General features: G+C 41.7%; 1 protein-coding gene across 3 annotated transcripts in view; it reads right to left on the reverse strand.

Moving 5' to 3' along the window:
* The window catches only part of CORO1C (coronin 1C), a 73239-nt gene that overhangs the window by 39053 nt on the left and 11987 nt on the right, over positions 1–22199 (reverse strand). For all 3 annotated transcript variants that reach the window (XM_087424049.1, XM_087424047.1, XM_087424048.1), the window contains exon 2: positions 8208–8407. In XM_087424049.1, coding sequence (XP_087280175.1) covers positions 8208–8402 — 195 coding nt within the window. In that variant the 5' untranslated portion in view covers positions 8403–8407. The remainder of the gene's footprint in view (positions 1–8207; positions 8408–22199) is intronic.

Consider the following 22199-nt stretch of genomic DNA (forward strand, 5'->3'; position numbering starts at 1 on the left):
AAAAGAAACCCAACTCATCGTGCCTCTGAGAAAGCCAACACGTGCTCCATCCTCGCCCTCCCAGCTCCAGCTCAGCCTGCCCTGGACTCAACTCAGGCCCCACCCCTAACTAGCACAGATATTCAACTTGGCAGGAGCAGAAAATTTGCTACATATGGTTATAGGAAGGCTTCTGCACAAATTGGGACTTAGAAATTTCTCCCTTAAACCGTGCGTCTATTTCAGAGCAATATGCATTCAGAAGTCCTTTCTTCCTGCTTTCCCAGACTTGGGTGATCGTGTTTAGGTTTACACACTGCGGGCTTCTGCCGGCAGCACTTGCCTGGGTGCTCTGCACGGACTCACACTCCGGAAAACCAGGAAAGAGTTAAACGTTCTTTGCACTTGACTCAGTGGCTTCCCTTCACCACACACTCCCAGATCCCACCATTCTCTGAGCCACAGAGCCAATCAAGCAGAGGAAGGAAATTATCCTGGCCGGCTGACAGCCCCAGAGCTCTGATGGCCATATATGGTAAAAACTACTGTCAGAGCCCCATCAGGCCTGCGGCCGGCTGCTGTGGACATATCAGCGCGCTGCAGCAGCAGGAGAAGCCGGCTGAGGAAACGCACAAAGGACAGGCTGCCTGCTCATCTGTGGGGGGGGGAGGCACGGGGAGGCGGGCGGTGCAAGCCAGCATCTGCCAGGGCACACTCTGAGTCATGGCCACTCACTGTAATCAAAAATAGCCCCAGGGTACATTGTGAGGTTCCTTCTGCCAGGACTTTGTGCTCCATTGTTAACTGGGGGTGAGTAGGGTGTACCCCTCCCACCCCAGCAAGACTGTGGAAAATACAGTCACTGGGAGAAAATGAAAAGGCCCTTCTGTGGCACTTCATGTGGTAATGAGGCCATGCAGTGCTCGTGTGGCTGGCAGCTCGTGACATAATTTGGAAGACATTGTTCTGCACCTGGTGCCCTCCCCCTGCATCCTCCATCCCCTGACCCTGCCTCCCAGGCTTTCACGGCCCATACAATTGACAGTTCAAGGTGCTCAGGGCATCAGACAGCATCTATTTCAGCAGGCAGTGAATGGGCATCCCAGGACACACCAGGACACTGGCACAGAATAAAATCCCCTGCCTATACCACCAAAGCTACCACGTGCCAAACGTCCACATCTGTACAAAGGGCTACCGGCACTGCTACCCTTGTCCAAAACCGAGCCCCGCTACTTGTGGGAATGGAAATTGCCTATCAGGGGTGTACAGTAAGGGGGAGACGCAGCCGCTGCAAATCCAGCAGGTGCTGGCGGTGACTGGGTCACAGAGAAAAGCGCCTTCGGGAGACTGCCATTCCTTTTGAGCTAGTCCATGAAAGAAGGCACTTATCAGAATGGCGCCTGGCACTTAAAGGAAGCCCTAGATAATGTGAACTGCTGCGATTTCATCGTTGTCACTGTTTCCTCACAAGGCATGGTATAGACCAAGTACTTTCCAAACCTTAAGACGCTACTCTGAGCTGACAGAATCAAAGCCCTGATAAGCTAGTGTTTTTGTTATTAAGCCTTCTAATTCCAGAGAAAGAATGCAAAGGATTAAGTGTCATTTAGACCACGGTTTCTATACAAAAAAAATCTCACACTTAGTGGGGAAAAAAATGTTAATGAAAAATATACATGTACAAATCAAATAAAGACTCAGAGATCTAGGTTCTAATCCATGAAAGACCCCACAGCTCTGGGCAATCACTCAATCTGAGCTTCAATTTCTGCAACCATAGAACAGAAGTATGACAACAATCCTACCATGTGCAAAAACTAAGACATCATTTATGAAAGGGACCCTCTAAGCACATTCTGATGTCATTTTGGAGTCTCGTTTTTAGGAATATGACATGAAGTCACTGCCTTTTCTTAAAGATGAAACAGAGGAAAGATGCTATGTTGATCTATTTATAACAATAATCCTACAATGTAGAACAGTGCTTATTCTGGTTCTTCTACATATAACAATCAAGGAAAACACCAATTTTGCACTATTTACACTGAAGTGAAGAAAAAATAGGGCGAAGAATGTGTGATTTTTCTACCAAAACGCTATCCTTCAGCTCCTCTCACTCCCCCTTCGATCAAACAGCACATCTCTCCAGTACTAGAAAAGCCCAGCCCAATGCCCAGAGATCCAGGGATCTGAAGGAGGAGCGTAACTCCCACCTCATTCTTTGCCCTCCTGGGAACAGAGCACCTGGTCTAATTCATCAGTGTAGTTAACTGGCTGGGCTCCTCTTCTGTTTCATCCCTAGCTCCTACACACAGGAGAAACCCGAATTCCAAGAGAACCTTCTCTGTGATGTCTTCCTTGACTTCTGAGCCTCAGCTGGAGCTCATCTCTCACCCCTGTGTCAGAGCGCTTTATGCACACACAAAGCTCCCCACTGGAGAGGTCAAGGTCAGCTGTTGTCAAAGCTTTTTAAGAGCAAGAACTCAACAAAGGTCCTGGCACAGAGCAGGCGCTCAAACGTCTAAAGAATGAGTACGTGTGAATGTGATTTTTGAAAGTACTGTTTTAGATTTCACTAAAGCTTAAACAACAATTAGATCTTTATATATGCTCTGGTAATATTACTGACAATACTTTTTTAAAAATAATCTTTAAGGGCTGGCCCGGTGGTGTAGTGGTTAAGTTCGCACACTCCGCTTCAGTGGCCTGGGGTTTGCAGGTTTGTATCCCGGGTGTGGACCTACACACTGCTCCTCAAGCCATGCTGTGGCGGCGTCCCACATACAAAATAGGGGAAGACTGGCACAGATGTTAGCTCAGGGACAATCTTCCTCGCCAAAAAAATAATAATAATCTTTACATGTAGTAAGTTCATTGTAAAACATTTTGAAAAAAGTACAATTATAAAGAAAATAAAAATCACCTTTAGCCCCATCATCTATGTTAATATTCTAGACTTTTTCCCAAAAACCAATAACATAATTTGAAGTTAAAAATAAGATAGTGACTATGACCCTCTAAGACATTTTTTAGGTTATATGACAGTATCTTGGAACATAGGATAACCAAATCTTGCCATATAATTTTCTCTTGCTACTGTATAAAATCCTTCAATTATTCATTTAAGATTTAGTTAAGAATGTTACATATCTATATGTATTTATCTGTCTATTCAGATTTTTTAAAGGAGAGATGGAAAGAGCGCTTAAAACTACCTGAAGGTCTTTTAGGTCATTATGAATTACTCACTTATTTATGCACTGTGTGACCTAACATATGAGTCAACCACTATATTCTGCAAATACATGTATTAGGTATCAATTGCTGCTTAAGAGGTTACCCTAAAACTTAGCTGCTTAGAACAAAAAACATTTATTATCTCACACAGTTTCTGAGAGTCAGGAGTTCAAAAGCAGCTTATCTGGGTGGTTCTTGCTCAGGATTCTCAAGAGTCAAAGTGTCAGCCAGGGCTGCAGGATCCACTTCCAAGATGGCTCACTCACATGGTTGATAAGCTGGTGCTGGCTATTGGCGGGAGGGCCTGTGGCCCTCTCCAGAGAGCTGCTTAAGTGTCCTCACAACATGGCTGCTCCAAAAGAGACAGCAGTAGAAGCCAATATGCTTCTATGACCTAGTCTCAGAAGTCACACTCCATCAATTCCACCATATGCTAGTGGTTACACAGGTCAGCCCTATTTAACGTGGGAGGCAGCACACCACAGCATGAATACAAGGAGGGGAGAACCACTAGGGCCATCTTGCAGGCTGCTACCACAAGAGAGTAAGACCAGATCTTGGAGAACCTGTATCAAGGGACAAACAGCCACACAGTTTGCATCCTCCATCCAAGTGGATGTCAAGAGATCACGATCATGACTCTAACCACCCTCCCCTTATCTGATAAGTGGCTAAGAAAATAATTATAATACAATGTGATGATGCAGCCTGTGATACTAGTGGCAAGGACAAGCAGCTAAGGGAACCCAAAGGATTATTTCCACTGTCACAGCAAATCAGAGGTAACATTTGAGTTGGATACTGAACAGCAAGAAGAGACACTTAGAATACTGCTGAACTGAATCAAGATTTCTTTCTCAATAAACATGACAGAAAAACACTCTAGAGCAGCCCTTGTCAACCTGTGCTCTGTGAGAGAACTGACTCAATGCGCTAAGGCAGCTAATGTATGTAACGAATTAATTTCTCTCCTATGCATCTAGAAGGCATGGCTAGGCCCCACCCTTGAGAGAAGCAAAGATTCACTGAAATTTTTTCTATAGGGCTGAATTCTTTCACAAACCTCTAGTTGAGAAAGACTAAAAAATGAGCTGAAAAGACAGTTCACAGACATAAATAAAGCAAGACCCCAAATATTCCCACACACAATTCCTAAAATAAATGGAAGAAACGTAACTGTGTCTAAGAAGGTACTGCACAGCTATACCAGAGAAGCTAGGAGAGAGAAGATATTGACCCAAAAGGTTAACAGAGACCTGGCCACACCCAACCCATCATGGCCCAGAGCAGAGCTGCTATCTCAGGCAATTACTAGGAGGATGAAATTAGCCATCACTCCAATAACACGAAGCAAGACTAGTCAAGGGAGGAAGGGAGAAAGCGATTAGGGAAGATAGCAGCCCTCCAATTTGCATCCTCCTTCCAAGAAAATGTTAAGAGATCAAAAGCATATAATTCTAAGCAACTCCTTCCACCCTTATTTGTTTAAATTACAATTTACAGGTTCACTGTGATCTGAAGTTTTAGTGTGTGTACACACACACACACACCTACCCACAAACACTGGTGTGTTCCTATGAGCCACCATGGTTCACAAAGGGGATGGGAATGCCTCAGTCCCACATCAGGAGCATGGCTGCTGCAAACGCAAACAGGAAAGGCTTGTTTATGTCCACGTGGGAGAGTACACCCGGGGGCTGAAACTTGCGTGCTCTTGAGACAACGCAGCTTTTGAGGTGGGGGCAGGGGGGAATCCCTAAAGCCAAAACCACAAAGCCAACTTCTGTTCAGCAAGACTGCTATTATTCATCCTGTGAAAGACCAAAGAATAAAAAAATGTACTAAGCCACACCTTGAAAAGTCATGACAGAATGGCATGCCCCAGCTTGACGGAAGCATTACAAAACAGATCCTGAATCACGTGTGCTAATCTCAATCACCCCACCTCAGGGCTGAGCACTTCCTGTATTCCTCCAGCAGCGACCTCTTAAAATCCCACTTTCTCTAATAAAACCTGCCTAAAACCTCATAAACCACACACTTGAAATAAACATACATTCATTCCTAAGCTGACCTCTTGGTGTATATGTGTCTTAATGTATTTGTCCCTACTACTCTTTCCATTTTTGATTTTAAGTCCTGGAAGACAGAGACAGTGATTCTTCCAGACTCTAACCACAAGCCTCAGGAGGTTGCAATAAGCCCTATTTACTGCTGACACTAATTAGCTTTGAAGAGAAATTCATGGAAGGCCATGTTTTTAAATGGGAGCCTTTCTGAAAAGTCACAATACATGTTAAGATCAATACATGCATATTCAATATTAATATGTACAGAGAGCCCCAAAAGCACCACCATGCCTGTCTATAACCAGAAAAAAAGAAGGAAACATTACTAGAAGTCTCTGAGATTGTTGTTAAACACGAAATCCATTCCCTAAAGTTCATATTTAGCATAATCCCAGACTGCCATCAACCCGTGCTGGACCCCAATATACACCTAGAGCATCATTTCCTGCAATCCTGATTTCAAGCATCTTCATATTCTATGTGGGACTCTTGTTTTTCTTTGCTTTTAGACAAAAGCAGTACCTCACTATAAAACTATTTCAAAGTTGCCAAGACACTGAAGTTGTAGGAATCTCTTCTACAGAGCAGGACAGAGTGACATACCCATATCCACCTACAAGTCAGTGACGGAGCCAGGACTGAACTCCCAGCTCCCCGACGCCCAGACTTGTGTTCTTTCCACTACGCCACACAGACCCTGAGGGCTAAATACACACACTTTAATACACGAAAATCCCTTAGAGTATATGTGAACCCATCAATTACAAAAGTCGATAACCCCAAGTATTGACCTTATTTCTAATGGATGTCACTGGGCTTGGTTTACACCAATGTCACCTCCTCCAAAACAAATTAATATTTAAGGAGCAAAGCCACACAAACAGTATTATAGCTTGAGAAAGAAAGACCCTCGAGGCTCCTCAAAAACCAACACTTCATCCAGCTACAGTAATTTTCAAAACAACTTATTCTATCCTAATTCCTATACGGCTGGTTAGAGAACAAAATATTAAAATCTATTTACTAAGTGTAGGCCACTTAATGCAAGTGAAAACCAAACCATAAGATCCACTTAGCTTAGGAACTGCATATAGGTCTCCCTTAAAAGGCATAAATGGAACTCAAAGTTCCCCATGGTTTTTAAAAGCAAAGATGGACTCAGAGCCTTTCGTGGATATGGAATTCAAAGAGAACTGTCTGAACTCAGAGGAAGATTAGCCATTCAAAAGTTTATTTGGGGCTTCTTAATTGGCTTATTCCATTTCTTTGAAGCAAAAAATGTCTTAAATTTATCCCTCAGTCTATAAAAGGGGGAATAAAAACTCTTAACTCCAAAACAGGTCATGGTGCTCCAGTGCCTGATCTCGGGGGACAGGCTGAAGCGTCTTCTCAGCTGGCCGCCATAAAACCTACCACTAACAAGTCAGTTTCCAAATGCTCCATGTTCCTGATAACAAACTAAAAGCTGTGGAGACCAAATGCAACTGGCATTGAATTCAAACTCCCACTCCAAAATCAGGTAAGTACAGTGATAACAGTGTACTGCATTATTTGCCACTAAACAGCAATTTTCTCCACAGAAATAAAAGTATACAAGTAAAATCAAGTTTCAATTTAAGGAAAAGATTCTCCTTTATAATATGATCAACAACTTTGCCAATAAGAAAGTACATTTGAAAACACATATCAAATTTGCTCCCTAAAGGCATCCATCTCCTATTTTGGTAGTGAGATGGTCCTACTGTATAATATCACATCGATCCAGCCACTAAAGCAAAAGTCAGATGTTAAAATAAAGCAAGTCAGTCATGTGCAACTGAGAAAAAGAAAAGTACAAGAGAACTGGAAGTTTTCCCAGTGAGAGTTTTCCTAAGAAAAAAACACCAAAATATAATGGGAAATGATACTTCGACAGAAATTCACTTTATTATAACTACTTCAGAATCACATGGTCCCCTATGATGAGATGTACCCCTCATATGCATGGCTTAGACTCAGGGAGACCCACTGTTCTCAGCAGAGCAGAAAGAGCTGTACCGTGACCCAACATCTGCATCCTCACCAGCACCGAGCCCTTATCATGCGAGCTCAGGACTCACGACACTTATTTTCCTCCTAAAAGCTAACTAGAGAACGACTCTTTCCAGGCTCTCTTCACAGCATCCCCCCACCCATTATCTGCAATTCTGAAATCTCCTGTTAAAACAAGTACAGAGTTTCATCCATAATATTCAAGAACAGTCAGAAAATCGCAAATCTCCTATCTTCTCCCCCATACTGGAAAGGGCTCCTGGAAGGATCAAGTCAGGAGAAGGGAGGAATGGGAAGCCCACTGAAGGTGAACGTCACACAGAACCACCGTCAGTAAAGATCTTTCACTTCTACCACTTGTTAATACTGTTTAGAACCTACGCCAAAACTTACTATTATCCAGACTTGAAATCTGCATTGTTTTTGGAACATTTTCTTGAGCTTTCCCATTTACCACTCAAAAAACCAAAAAGTCTCAGTCCTCATGACTTCACAAAAAAACAGATGATCTTACAAATTTATGCCCATTTAAAAACATGTTTTTAAAACTGTACTTTTCGGAAAAACTTTTGTGAAAATTGGATGATTACTAACCAAATCATAAAATTCCTGTGCCTGCCCATTCTCACGGCATCATTATAATAATCTTTTCATCCATAGAGGGCACGCCCAGAGCAGAGTTCACCATTCTGTTTAATGATTCTCTGTTAAAGAAAACCTGATGTGGTTTCTAAGGCGTGTGGAACTTAACCTCAATTACATCCGAGTCGAATGGTCTCAGCAATCACACAATTCTTAGTGAACTATCAATCTCCAAAATCAATCTACTACGGAATAAATAGAGATCACCAGAGGGTGTCTAACAGAATGGAAAGCCAGATTACTTACCTTGTGCAAAGGGAGCACAAGGAAGGCTCCTCCCCCACTTGCTTCTATGATTATGGCAACGAATCTGGGATTGACAGCACAAAAGGAACTATCCCAGGTCACACGAGAAACCCGGATGTCATCATAACACTGGTCATTTTTCACCGCTTGTCCAAATACATGCCGAAACTTGCTCTGTCGTACCACTCGCCTCATTGTGTCTGTAGAAGGGCAAAAATTATGTTAAAATTATGCACCAGACTGAAAACTTTACTTGTACAAATGAAAAGCTCCAACTAGAAAAAAAAACAGAATGATATGGCATTTTGTGTTCTCCTAAAAGGTAGCCAAATGGCAAATCCAAATTTCCTCTTGCAGCACATACCCAGAGAAAACTGCAAAATGCGTCAGGGAAAGAATTACAAAGAAATGAAAAATTCCTAATTCAAGATCCAGAAACAGCTCAAGAGTTTTAATTTCAGGAGAAAGATCAAGCAAAAAATGAAGGAAAATTAGCCTTTCAGGCTTGAGAGGGAACTGAAAGATAATTCACTCCAACCCTCCCCTTTCAAAGACAAGAAAAACCAAGTGAAGCGGCAGATCTGAAGCTGAAGAACACCCCAAGAAAGCCACGATGCTGTGCCTTTTCCCCAGTCTGCCAAGGTAAGTTTTCAGTTTTTAAGCATTTTCCCTAGACATCGGCACTCTGCTGTCTGAGAACTGTGCCTGCTCACGAGTGTTTCCACAAGACCAACTACACGTAGTGGAGAAGTCAAGAGACATGAGCCACCAGCCTTGCCTTCAACAGCCTTCCAACACAGGCCTAACAACCAGAGCAACTCAGAACGCAACTCCTGGGGCTGAGCTGAGTGCTACCACAGTCTAAGGCAGCCGATGCGTCAAAAGCCAGGTCAAAAGCCAGGTCGTGGAAAAGAGCAGCAAGGATTTAAATGCAAAGTAATGTGATAAAAGTGATGTTTAGGATGACAAGAGGTCAGGCAGAGGCATACCGGACATATTAGAGAGGTGAAGCTAAAAGCAAGGTGCTGGGCTAAGAAGCTGTGACAGTAAACCAGGCCTGAGAAAGGTCTGGAACGATTATGGCAGTAGCAGTTGGACAGAGGAAAGGAAAAACTCAGGGAGGGGAAACAAAACGACGATGAGTTCTCACGTCAGAGCTGATCATTCACCACAGCCACTTCCCAATAAACCAGGGGGTCTGGGAGAGGGGAAGTGACACTGAGCTGGTGTTGCTGGGCTTCCTCAGGGGTCATTTCTGCCTCCAAATTCCACTAGGTCGTCCGACAGACATATGCACCGAAAAGCTTCATGCTTCAGAATCACCAGGCCCCACGTGACCGAAGTTTCCTAGACTGCACCCAATGTAGTTACCCTATCTGCCAACGCAGGACATTCTGCTCATACTGGCTGGGATAGGAGCCCAGAGCAAACATACGCAGAAATGGAACATGGTCAAACCTTGACAACTCAGCTGAAAGCGGTACTCCTGATCGCCATTGTACAGAGGAGGGCTAACACCTGTCCACTCGTGCCAAATGCAACACATGGTGGGCTGTTGCTAATTCCTTCCTTCTAATTCCCTTCCTCATGGCTCTGGGCCCACCGCTAAATGCAGAGGGAGAGAATTTATTTTTGCCAGAGCCTCCTTCTACCCTTCCAAGGCATGTGCAAAAGTGGCCTCTCTCCAAGCCTGGGGCATGTGGCTGGACGGAGGCAACAAATCCTTGGCAGGCAGATGAGCACCCATGTTCCTCAGAACAGCTGTTGCCAGACCTTTCCAACTGACTACCAGGACCATACATTTAGAATACTTGGTAGAGAAGATGGCAAATGATTCGCTTCCACTTGGCCAAGGTTCTTCATTTGTGAAACAGTATGAAGACTTCTCAAGCATGACTAGATAAGACAGCTTCCATGAGGTAGTGAAAACCATAAGAAAAGCACATCCATACAAAAGCCAACGTACAGCCGGCTGGTCTCAGGATCCATTTCCCTACACAACCATCTGCCCGAGTCAGCAAAAGCTGGAATCCCCACCAGTACCTCCCAGCAAGTGTTTCAAAAGTGAGTTAACATACAAGAAGAAACATTTGCACTGTATGTCAAAGAGTTAACATCCTTTATATGTAAAATTTTTACAAGTTCAAAATATGAAAATCCCAATAGAAAATTACATAAAGGACATGATGAGGTAATTCACCGAAGAAATACAAATGGCATTTATCTCCACTCCTTCCTGAAATCCTAATAAAATGACAGTAGAGGAATAAAAACAGGTATAAACATCAAAGGACACAAGAAAGGACACGGGAGCCTACAAGAGAGCAAATATGACGCAAAATCTTAGAAGACAGAAAGCTATGACGCACGTAAAGCGTGAGTGTTCTCCACTCAGCTGACTGTCTCAGGACAGGCTCACAAAAGGATGCCCAGGCCCACTGTGATGCCCTAGAGCCTTCAGAAGACAAATTGCATGTCTCCACAGACAGGGACGTGGGAGAGGGGCTGCGGAGAACACTGACTGAAAGCCTAAATGAGGGGCAGCTGGACACCCAGAGCCCCTCTACCGGTGCTGCACAATCGGGGACTGCCCCACACCCGCCCCAGCAGAAGCCAGACCGGACAGGACGACACCCGGCACAGAGAAACACAAGTATGAGCAGGTGCCACACCGACAATCTGGTTCTGTACAGTGGAGCCTCCAGCCCCTTGGACCTGGAACTCCCAGAACACTGGCTGCCAGGCCTAGATACCACCTGTCCTACCCTGCAGATCAGACCTCACGGCCCTCTGTGAGGACCCGCACTCAGCCAGCCCCTCCACCCACACAGGTATCAGGTCAGGTCAGCCTTCTGTGCCTCACTTTTACATGTGACTGGACATCTGAAGGCCTCTAACTTGAAAAACAGAGAATTCTTCCTCTTCAATCAAATAGGCTAGATACCATCTAATCTCACCAACAAAATGAATATTAATATAAATATGTAAAGTGTTTTGAATGTCTTCATTGAAAGATATTACACAAAACAGCTGGCTAAGTTACATACTAAACTACCTTTAAAAGTCATTTCTATATTATACATAGTGACAGCTTATGTTCTTTCTAACTTCATGGAGTCAGAATGATCTACAGGCTGTTTTGCCACAACCGTGGAGTAGAGCGTTAGCTACAGAGCAGAGAGAGTGAGAAAAGCCGGGGCTTCCACAGCGCTGTGCTGACTGAGCCAGGCATGTCCAAGCAGAGCCTGAAGGGCAGTGTGAGCCCACTCACATCCAAGGTCGAACCTGATCTGGGCTCAGCGGTCCACACGTGGCATGGCTGCTTTCGCTGCACACAACACAGAAAAGCAATTAAGAGGGCAGGCTAAAGGGGCCGACCCCGTGGTGTAGTAGTTATGTGCACACGCTCCGCTGCTGGCAGCCGGGGTTCGGAACCTGGGCGCGCACCGAGGCACTGCTTGTCAGGTCATGCTGTGGCGGCCTCCCATATAAAGTGGAGGAAGATACGCACAGATGTTAGCCCAGGGCCAGTCTTCCTCAGCAAAAGGAGGAGGACTGGCATGGATGTTAGCTCAGGGCTAATCTTCCTCACAAAAAAAAAAAAAAAAAAAGAGGGCAGGCTCCAGAGTCAGACAGCCTCGTGAGTGAAAAACACAGCTGGACCATTCACTTCCTGCCATGGCTCAATAAGGCAAGTCACTGAATCTCCAGAAGTGTCAGATTCTCTACCTGAAAATGGATACAATACACATAAAGTTGAAGTGATCATTAAATGAGCACTCGGTGATGGGATTGTGGCAGGAGATAAATACGTTAAAGCACCTTGTATGGTGAGAGACATAATTAATTACGTAATAAATGTCAGCTACTGTTATCATCCTAGTACTTGACATAAAGTAATCTGGATTCAATTCCCAGCTCTGTCACTTATTAGCAAATTACTTAATCTTTCTGAGCCTTAGTTTCCTCATTTTTAAAATGAAGAGAATGATACCTATAATAAGAATTAAAAACATCTGACAAAGCCCAGCTCCAGAAGATTTCACCGCTGAAGTCTATCAAACATTTAACAAATTAATATCGATTCTTTACAAATTCTTCCAAAGAACACAAGAGGAGAGAACACTTCCAAACTAATTTTGTGAGGCCAGTATTACTCTGATACAAAAATCAGACAAAGACATCACAAGAAAAGTAGACCAATATCTCTTATGAATATAGACACAAAAATCCTCAACAAAATACTAGTAGACCAAATCAAGCAATATATAAAAAGGACTATACACCATGACCAAGTGGGACTTATCCCAGGAATACAAGGTTGGTTCAACATCTGAAAGTCAATTAATGTAACATATATCAATCGAATAAAGAACAAAAATCACATGATCATCTCACACAGAAAAAACATTTGACAAAATCCAACCCTCACGATAAAAACACTCAAAAAACTAAGAGTAGAAGAGAACTGCCTCAAACTGTTTTAAAAAAAAAAACGCACAGATCATTCAACAGTGAAAGATGCTTTCTCCTTAAGATCGGGAACTAGACAAGAACGTCCACTCTTGCCACTTCTATGCAGCAATGTACCACAGGTTCAAGCCAGGACAATTAGGTAAGAAAAAGAAATAAAAGGCATTCAAATTGGAAAGGAAGAAGTAAAACTATCTCTGAACACAGATGACATGATCTTACTAGTATAGCAAGTCCTAAGGAATCCACTAAACGACTTAGAACTAATGAACAAGTTCAGCAAGGTTGCAGGATAAGAGATCAATATGCAAGAATCAACTGTACTTCTGTACACTCATAAAAATGTGAAAATGAAATTAAGAAAACAATTCCATTCACAGTATTATCAAAAAGAATAAAATACTTAGGAATAAACCTAACCAAGAAGGTGAAAGACTTGTATAATGAAAACTACAAAACATTGCTGAAAGAAATTAAAGACACAATTAAATGGAAAGACATCCAATGTTCATGGATCATAAGACTTAACATTAAGATGGCAATATAATCCCTATCAGAGTCCCACCTGACTTCTTCTTAGAAATGGACAAACTGATTCTAAAACTCATGTGGAATCGCAAGAGACTCAAAATAGCCAAAACAACCTTGAAAAAGAAGAACAAATTAGGAAGATGCATACTTAGTTCAAAGCAATGGAAATCAAGACAGTGAGGTATTAGAACAAGGACTGACATGCAGATCAATAGAACAGAATTCACAGTCAGGAAATAAATTCATACATCTTCAGTCAAGTGATTTTCAACAAGGGCACCAAAACCATTCAAGGAGAAAAACTAATGTTTTCAAAAACTGGTGCTGAATTGCCACGTGCAAAAGAAGGTAGACCTTGACCTCATACCATATAAAATAATTACGTCAAAATGGATCAAAAACATAACTATAAGAGCTGAAACTATAAAACTCTTAGAAGAAAACACAGGAGTAAACCTTCATGACCTTGGGTCTGGCAAAAGATTCTTAGATATGACACCAAAAGCACATGCAACAAAATAAAAAGTAGATAAACTGGACTTCATCAAAATTAAAAATTTTTGTGCTTCAAAGTGCATCAAGAAAGTGAAAAGACAACCCACAGAATGGAAGAAAATTTTTGCAAATCATATATTTGGCAAGGCACTTATATCTACAATATATAAAGAATTCCTACAACTAAATAATAAAAAGACAAATAATCCAATTTAAAAATGGGCAAAAGGGCCGGCCCCATGGCTTAGCGGTGAAGTGCGCGCACTCCGCTGCTGGCAGCCCGGGTTCAGATCCCGGATGCGCACCAATGCACCGCTTCTCCGGCCATGCTGAGGTGGCATCCCACATACAGCAACTAGAAGGATGTGCAGCTATGACATACAACTATCTACTGGGGCTTTGGGGGAAAAAATAAATAAATAAAAATTATAAAAATGGGCAAAAGAATAGATATTTTTCCAAAGAAGATATACAAACGTCCAATAAGCACATAAAAAGATGCTGGACATCATTAGTCATTGTGGAAATGTAAATCAAAACCACAATGAAATACCACTTCACACCCACTAGAAACGCTAGAATCAAAAAGTTAAAGAATAACAAGTGTTGAAGAGGATGCAGAGAAATCAGAACACTCATATACTGCTAGTGGGAATGCAAAATGGTGCAGTTGCTCTGGAAAGCAGCCTGGCAGTTCCCGAAATCATTAAACATATAGTTACCATATGACCCAGAAATTCCACTCCTAGGAATCTACCCCAAAGAACTGAGAACAGGTATTTGACCAAATACTTATACGTGAATGTTCACAGCAGCATATTCACAATAGCCAAAGGGTAGAAACAACCCATATGCTGGATATCCATTAGAAGAATGGAGAAACAAAAAGTGATATAACCATACAATGGAATATTATTCAGCAATAAAAAGGAATGAAGTACTAATATATGCTACAACTTCGATGAAGCTTGAAAAATATAACGCTAAGGGAAAGAAGCCAATCACAAAAGTCTACATATTAGGATTCCACTCATATGAAAGTCCAGAACAGGCAAATCTATAGACAGAGAGAGTAGATCAGTGGTTGCTTTGGGGGTGGGGAGGCTACTCATTAGGTATTTCAAGCACAAATTCTTAAAACTGCATAGGGCCTTTTCTTTGCAATTGGAGGATCATCATAGTACAGTCATGCACCACATAACAACGTTTCGGTCAACTATGTACCACATACACAATGGTGCTCCCAGAAGTTTAGTACCATGTAGTCTAGGTACACAGTAAGCTATACCATCTAGGTTTGTGTAAGTACTCTATGATGTTTGCACAATGATGAAACTGCCTAATGACACATTTCTCAGAACATGTCCTCATTATTAAGTGATGCATGACTGTAATAAAGAGGGAGACAATGTAGCAATAAGTCATTCATTAAGCAAATCAAAGATATGTTTACAAATTTCAAAATAAATTGACTTTAGATAGGAGAAAATGCAACGTGGTTTTTAATTCCCACAAAATGTGGGAATTACAAACCTTACCTAAGGCCTTATAAGACGCAATTTATCATTCTACTCATATTTCAAGTAAGACAGACTATTCGAGAATGGTTTTCATTGTAATAAAAAAAGATCCGTCTTTGCAAGACAATGCGAGAACAGGTTGAAAGCAGAGGCTTAACTATGAAATGTTCTCTCTGGGATTTGGCTGAAACCTCTATTTTAGAAACACAGACACTCGTCTCCCCTGCCAAAGTGTCCAGGTGATACTGAAGGCCAAGAAAAAGGATTACAGGTTAGGTCTTGACTGTCTAGCAACTATCATAATAATTTTTTTTTAATTTTTTAATCTTTTTTATAGTCACCATGCTGTACATTACATCTCCAGGACTTATTTATCTTATAACTGGAAGTTTATTCTTTTGACCACCATCAACCCTTTCACACCGTCCCCCTCCCCCACCACCTCTGGCAATCACCAATCTATTCTATTTCTATGAGTTTGGTTTTTTTGGGTTTTTTTTTTTAGATTCAACATGTAAGTGATAGCATAAAGTATTTGTCTTTCTCTATCTGACTTATTTCACTTAGCATAATGTCCTCAAGGTCCATCCATGTTGTTACAAATGGCAGAATTTCCTTCTTTTTTATGGCTGAATAATATTCCATCGTATGTATACACACCACATTGTTTTTACCCCTTCATCTGTTGTTTCCATATCTTGGCTACTGTAAATTATGCTGCAACGACATGGGGATGCAGATAGCTTTTCAAGATAGTGATTTTGTTTCCTTTGGATAAATACCCAGAAGTGGAATTGCTGGATCATATAGTATTTCAATTTTTAATTTTATGAGGAACCTCCATACTGTTTTCCATAGTGGCTATACTAATTTACATTCCCACACAAATTTCTAATCAGTAGATAATATACTCCCATTCTTAGCTTCAAATAAAGAAAATCTACAAGCTGACTACTGAAATTCACAATACTTAATAGCTCTTCCAAGGAAACGAAAAATCATTAAAATTTTTTTTACTGGGCCGGCCCAGTGGCGTAGTGGTTAAGTTCACACACTCCACTTCAGCGGCCCGGGTTTCGCGGGTTTGGATCCTAGACACGGACCTACACACTGCTCATCAAGCCATGCTGTAGCGGCATCCCACATACAAAATAGAGGAAGATGGGCACAGATGTTAGCTCAGCGACAATCTTCCTCAAGCAAAAAGAGGAAGATTGGCAACAGATGTTAGCTCACAGACAATCTTCCTCACCAAAACAAAAATTTTCTTTACATATTGGGTGAACATCTTAACCAAGAACAAGCTGTAAAAATAAGGCCTACCTCTATGGTTTAAGGACTTATTTTATAAGTGTCAGAGGAAAGTCTGCTAAAAATCATTCTCAGAATAAAATTTCCATCCTACAGTCAGTTGATAACCCTCAACCTGTAGGAGAGTGTAAGGCATGCTTCTTATGGTACCGCCAAGTCACGTTATACACAGACAATTTATTTCATAGGCCATACAAGAAATGTGTTGGGTGTTAGGAGGAAAAAAATGTAGACAAAACAGGGCGTTTACATCATAATGGCACCAAATAAAATACACTCAAAACACCTGAGTAAATGTTACTACGTTTTCTCTCTTCTGTATGCTTCCATCAATCTCAGAAAAAATGATGACAATTTTGACATTTTCCTGTTTATTGAGAAGTTATCTGTTTAAAGATTCCAGCAGATGTACCTCTATGGTTCATACAAAAGGAAACACATCCTGCTAGGAACACATACAGGAAAACCCCTACCAGTGGCAAAATCCTGCTCCGCACATTTGCTGAGACCATTCCAGAGCATGAATTACTCCAGTGGTCAGTAGGCTGAGAATGTTCCCTAGCCAGCAGCAACTGCAGGAAGACTCCAGAATATCCCAACAGGGAAAAAACATGTCCCGTCTAAGTTGCCGCTTTAAGGCAGGCACTTTTTAATGTGGGAGAGAGCTGATGCATTATTTAACAGAAAATGGCAAGTAGGATAGCAGATAAGGAAACAAATGTCCTGAAATTACCTATTTAAACGGCAATGCCAACAGTTAAAAATTCCTTTTAAGAAGCTGGAAATGTAACATGTAAGCCTACATAGAATACACATTCACAAGACAGCAGACATCCAAAAGCAAATATGGGAGGTACTCTGATTAAATACAAAAATTCAACACTCATCATTTCTGGAAAGGAGATGGCTGAGCTCTCTTGAATTTTCTTGAACAAAAACGACCAGTGACACTCAAAGAGTTCACCTAACCAATCATTTTCACTGCATCCAATTCCTTAACTAACAGATTCATATATGAGATAATCCAAGAAAAAACACGCTTAATTCACCTACTTTAATAGAAGTTGTTTTAAAGGAAGAACAAAACACCACAGACAACATTTGCTATGAAGCACAGTAGAAAGACACACAACAGACCTCATTCACAGCAGGTATGGCTGAAAGAGATTTGCACTCTACTGATGACACTGAGGTGTTAGGAAAAAATGTTCTTTTCTAGAAACACTGCTCACCACTTAAGACAACTGACTGAAAGTATGGAAAAGCCTTGATGCTGGTGCAATTTATCATGACACCAAGAATGGTAAGAAAAAAGTAGGAAAATTCACGCTCATTATAGCCTTCCAAATAGCCTTCCAAATTATTCATCCAGGTAACGGGTAAAATGCCAAGAATGAGCCATACCAATTATAAGTGGACTTGGTTTCAATTCAACAACCCACTATCATTTTAGTTTTTAAATGTTTCTAGGAACGAAAAGACAAGAAAATGCAAGTAAGATCTACCAAGAAGCGTCCAGTCTTGGACCTCACAGAAGCCGGAATGGAAAGGGTTCCACAGCTCATGAATTCCAGGCCCTTCATTTTCAGCCCAGAGACATTACGGGACTTGCCCAAAGATAGAGGACTTCTGAGCGAGACACAATGACCTCGAACCACAAAGTACAGGGCAACTCAACTTGCCACCCCCTGAACCTGCATACTTTTCCAACGATAAATTCCCCATCCTACACACAATCTGGCTTTCCCACATCAGCCAATAATGCCACTCAGGGCTCTTTCACGGGGGTGGGTGCTGCCTTGACAGCTCACAGTTCCATCTGGCGCGCTGGTGCAATTTTTACATAGGAAATCACATTTTGCTCACGCTTTATAAAATACAGAAACTGGCTGCAAGCATTCAAATATACTGAGACAAACAACAGAGAGCATTAGGTATGCCAAAGAAAGCAAATCCTTACTTCTGATTGAAAATCCTGAGGCTTAACCCAGAGGACTATGTGCTCAATTGTCCAAAAGAACAGCATGAAACGACATGCATAAAAAGCTAGAAATCTATAGATTAAGGACAATTTCTAAAAGCTGAAGTATGATGAACAGGTTTATACTTTTTAAAGGTTTCTGAGAACTCCTACTTTTACATTTTAAACATTTTAGGAACTTGTTACCAGGGGAGGTTGAGGACGACCATCAACTTAACGACATCAACTTAAGCACTCACTGATGATCTAGAGCGGAACGTGAAGCTATGAAAATGACTGCTAAAAATCAAGTCTGACAAGAAATGTAACAAGCTAGATATACAAATCAGATCACCACGATGTCCACTTTAAATATCTTACAAAATGTAAATTATACCTCAATAAAGCCGAAATAAAAAAAATAACATGGGCATGATATGAAAAGCAAAATAGCAACATAAAGATCCAAAACACAAAAACTTTGAGGACAGGCCCAGAGGCGTATCAGTTAAGCTCCTGAGTTCTACTTTGGCGGCCCGGGGTTTGCAGGTTCGGGTCCTGGACGCGGACCTACTCACCGCTCATCAAGCCATGCTGAGGCGGTGTCCCACATAGAGGAACTAGAAGGACCTGCAACTAGGATATACAACTATGTACTGGGGCTTTGGGGAGAAAAGAGAAAAAGAGGAAGATTGGCAACAGATGTTAGCTCAGGGTCAATCTTTCTCTAAAAAAAAAAACTACAAAAAATTAAAACCCTCAAATCAACTCTCTCACACTTGTATTAAAGAGAGACCCATTATCAACTAAAAGATGCCCTAATAGGGCCTGAAACTCACTTAAAATATAATAAGAATAACATTACAGAAATTTTGCAGGTAAGAAAACATGAGATTATAAGGTTTTAGGGGTCATCTCTAGCTCTTCAATGACAAAAATATATTTTTTATCACACTATCAAAATAAGACATTTTTCCTGAGATAATGTGCAAGGATGACATGTTTACAAGCCCTCATATCTCCCAATTTTCTGCTCATCACCAGCATCTTTATAAACACAACTACCTCATCCATCCCTGGAGCTTTGAAAAAGGATCGCTGCAGAGACCTCCACTGCAGACACAGAGCAGGCACCACCTGCCCTGACAACACTGCGGAACCGTGTAAAACCGCCCACGGCAGCACTCATCTCCCTGAAGCGCATCACAGGAGACCAGACTCAGAAGCTGAGCCGTACTCTCTCTTCAAAGAGCCAAATTAATCCCAAGAGTTCCCATCCCAACCACAGAACTTTACAGACAGGACTGACCCAGCAATCTCACTAAAAAATTAATGATGAGTGTGTTCTGAAATACTTTCTCCACACTGATGACCTACTTACCTTAACAGCTGGTAAAAAGCACACTGTGTGACTATTCAAACTTGCTAAGTCTATTTCCACTACTTAGTCAGATGGAGTTTCTCTTGGAATAAAATTTTAATAATTCTATGGCAATATTCTTATACCACGAAATGAAATTACTGGATTCCCAGATCTTTTGGGTTTTTTTTAGGGCATATTTATGAAGACCCTCGTAAGACTAGCGATAGGCAAAACTAGCAACGTCAAATGACAAAGTAATCACCTTCGACTGAAGAATTCCAGTCTTCCCTTTTTAATACCCCTACCTTGGAGAAGCAGTGATTAAATAAACACAAACCCCTGACAATGTCTCAAGGGAATGGTAAGGTACAGTAGGAAAAACTGGGGCTTGATGTCAGACACGAAGCGAGTTGACCATGACACCGTCACCTACCCACTACGTCATTCTGGTCTGTGGTCGTTGGTTTCTTCATCTATTAAATGGGAGAACTGAAATAAATGATTTCTAGGGTCCTATTATAATCTAAAGCCTACAAGTCTAAAGGGAATGCTTCTTTCACGGGGATCCAGTCCATATTCCCCCAACAAAACACATAATTCACTGAGAACCGAACTAGTGACTAGCACCCACAGGGTTACATAGAACACAGGCACTCAACTGGGAAGGCGGAACAGGTCTTTAACCCCAGGCATTCATCGCTCATTTATTCAACAACTATCTACTGAGCTTTGACCAGGCACCTGGCATCATGCTAGACACTGCAGTCGTGATGGCGAGCAAGCAGCCCTGGCCCTGCTCTCGGAGAGCTTCCAGTTTACTGGAGGAGACACACCACAATCAAAGAGTCACACACACGTTACCGTGCTGCTGGGACAAACGCTGGGAGGCAGAAGTACACGGAAGCAGGGAGGCAATAACCGGGGCAAAGAACCACCCCTCTGTATTAGATCCAAAGAGCCTTCTCTTTACAAGGAGGGTGTTTGAAAAGAGTAAAACATAGGGAAAATACTTAAATTACTTATTGTACTTTTTCAGATTAATAACTGGATCTGTGGCTTTAAAATTAAGGTAGTTTGCCCGGACAGGTGCCTGGAGCTTGAAGGTAAACATACTGAGCATGCTATCTGAAAACGAAACTAACAATGTTTAAAATAAAAATCTCCCTACGCTTCCAGAATTTTCAGACATCCTATAGAAATAGGAAAGCATGTCTTAAAATCTTACTGCACCTTAGGACAAATCATTTTGTCTGATCTTTTTTGGTAAAATTACAAACTATTTCCTTATCAGTACACTTCTCTTCTAAAGGGGGGAAAAAGCAAACAGAAGATCAGTATCCACAACAGAGTACAAGAAACTAAAGAATGTAACTCACTGGGCAAAATGCAGTTACTACCAAATAAATACTTTACCACCACCCAACACTTTCCTCCTGAAGGTCTCAGTTCTTTAGGAAAAGCACCACACACCCCATTTCACTAATGAAGTGAAACTACCTCCGGGGAGGTAGAGACAAACCAAGTCCACTTTCAGGAGGAAACATCTGGGCTAAGTACTCTGGGAGTGAATACTATATCACAAGAAGCTCTCGCCAGCGTTACCAGCCTGAGCTGGTCAAACTGTAACCCCAACCAGCCCAAACCCATTTTCCTTCTAAACTCTATGAAGCTTTGAAAAGAATATCATAGTCCTTAATTCTTTATGTTAAATTAATTGGACTACAAAATAGTAACTAAAAGAGAAATTCTAAATGCCTCAAATCAAAGCAGGAAGAATTCTTTTTAAAGCATTTTGAGTAGAAGGCTAGCAGAGAGAGTGGGAGGCCTCTCATCCCTGATACTCTTTTAAACAACTACATTTATGGTTTGTAGTAATCTCTAAAAACTGCCAGAAATAACACACACGCACAAATGGAATTACAAAAACAATTCTTTTTTTGCAATCACATCACAACATCACTATTATGACATAAACCAAAGCCTACAGTTTTTCACATTTTTATATTGCACAAATAAACTCCTAAATGATGAGATCATTTGACAGTTGAAACGGTGCACAATTCGCCCTAATTTCACTTATTCAGTTCTTGTCACACTCTCAAGTCAAATGACCGCAAACACATGACGTCTGTGGAGCCCCAGGAGCGACTCTCAGACTCACAGGCCATGAGACCTTCCCTACGGCTCCCCTGGAGCGGGGCCCGGAGCCCCTCAGGGCAAACCTCCCTCCCAGTCCTCCAGCAAGGAGGATGTGGGTAGTGACACTTTCCAGTCGGTCAGTGCATTCAAGGAGGAGAAACTCGAGAAGACAAGGCAGTGAAAGGCAACTCGGCCGATTC

Source organism: Ceratotherium simum, chromosome 35 (genome assembly GCF_057802395.1).
Source record: "Ceratotherium simum simum isolate JZ-2026a chromosome 35, ASM5780239v1, whole genome shotgun sequence".
NCBI lineage: Eukaryota > Metazoa > Chordata > Mammalia > Perissodactyla > Rhinocerotidae > Ceratotherium > Ceratotherium simum.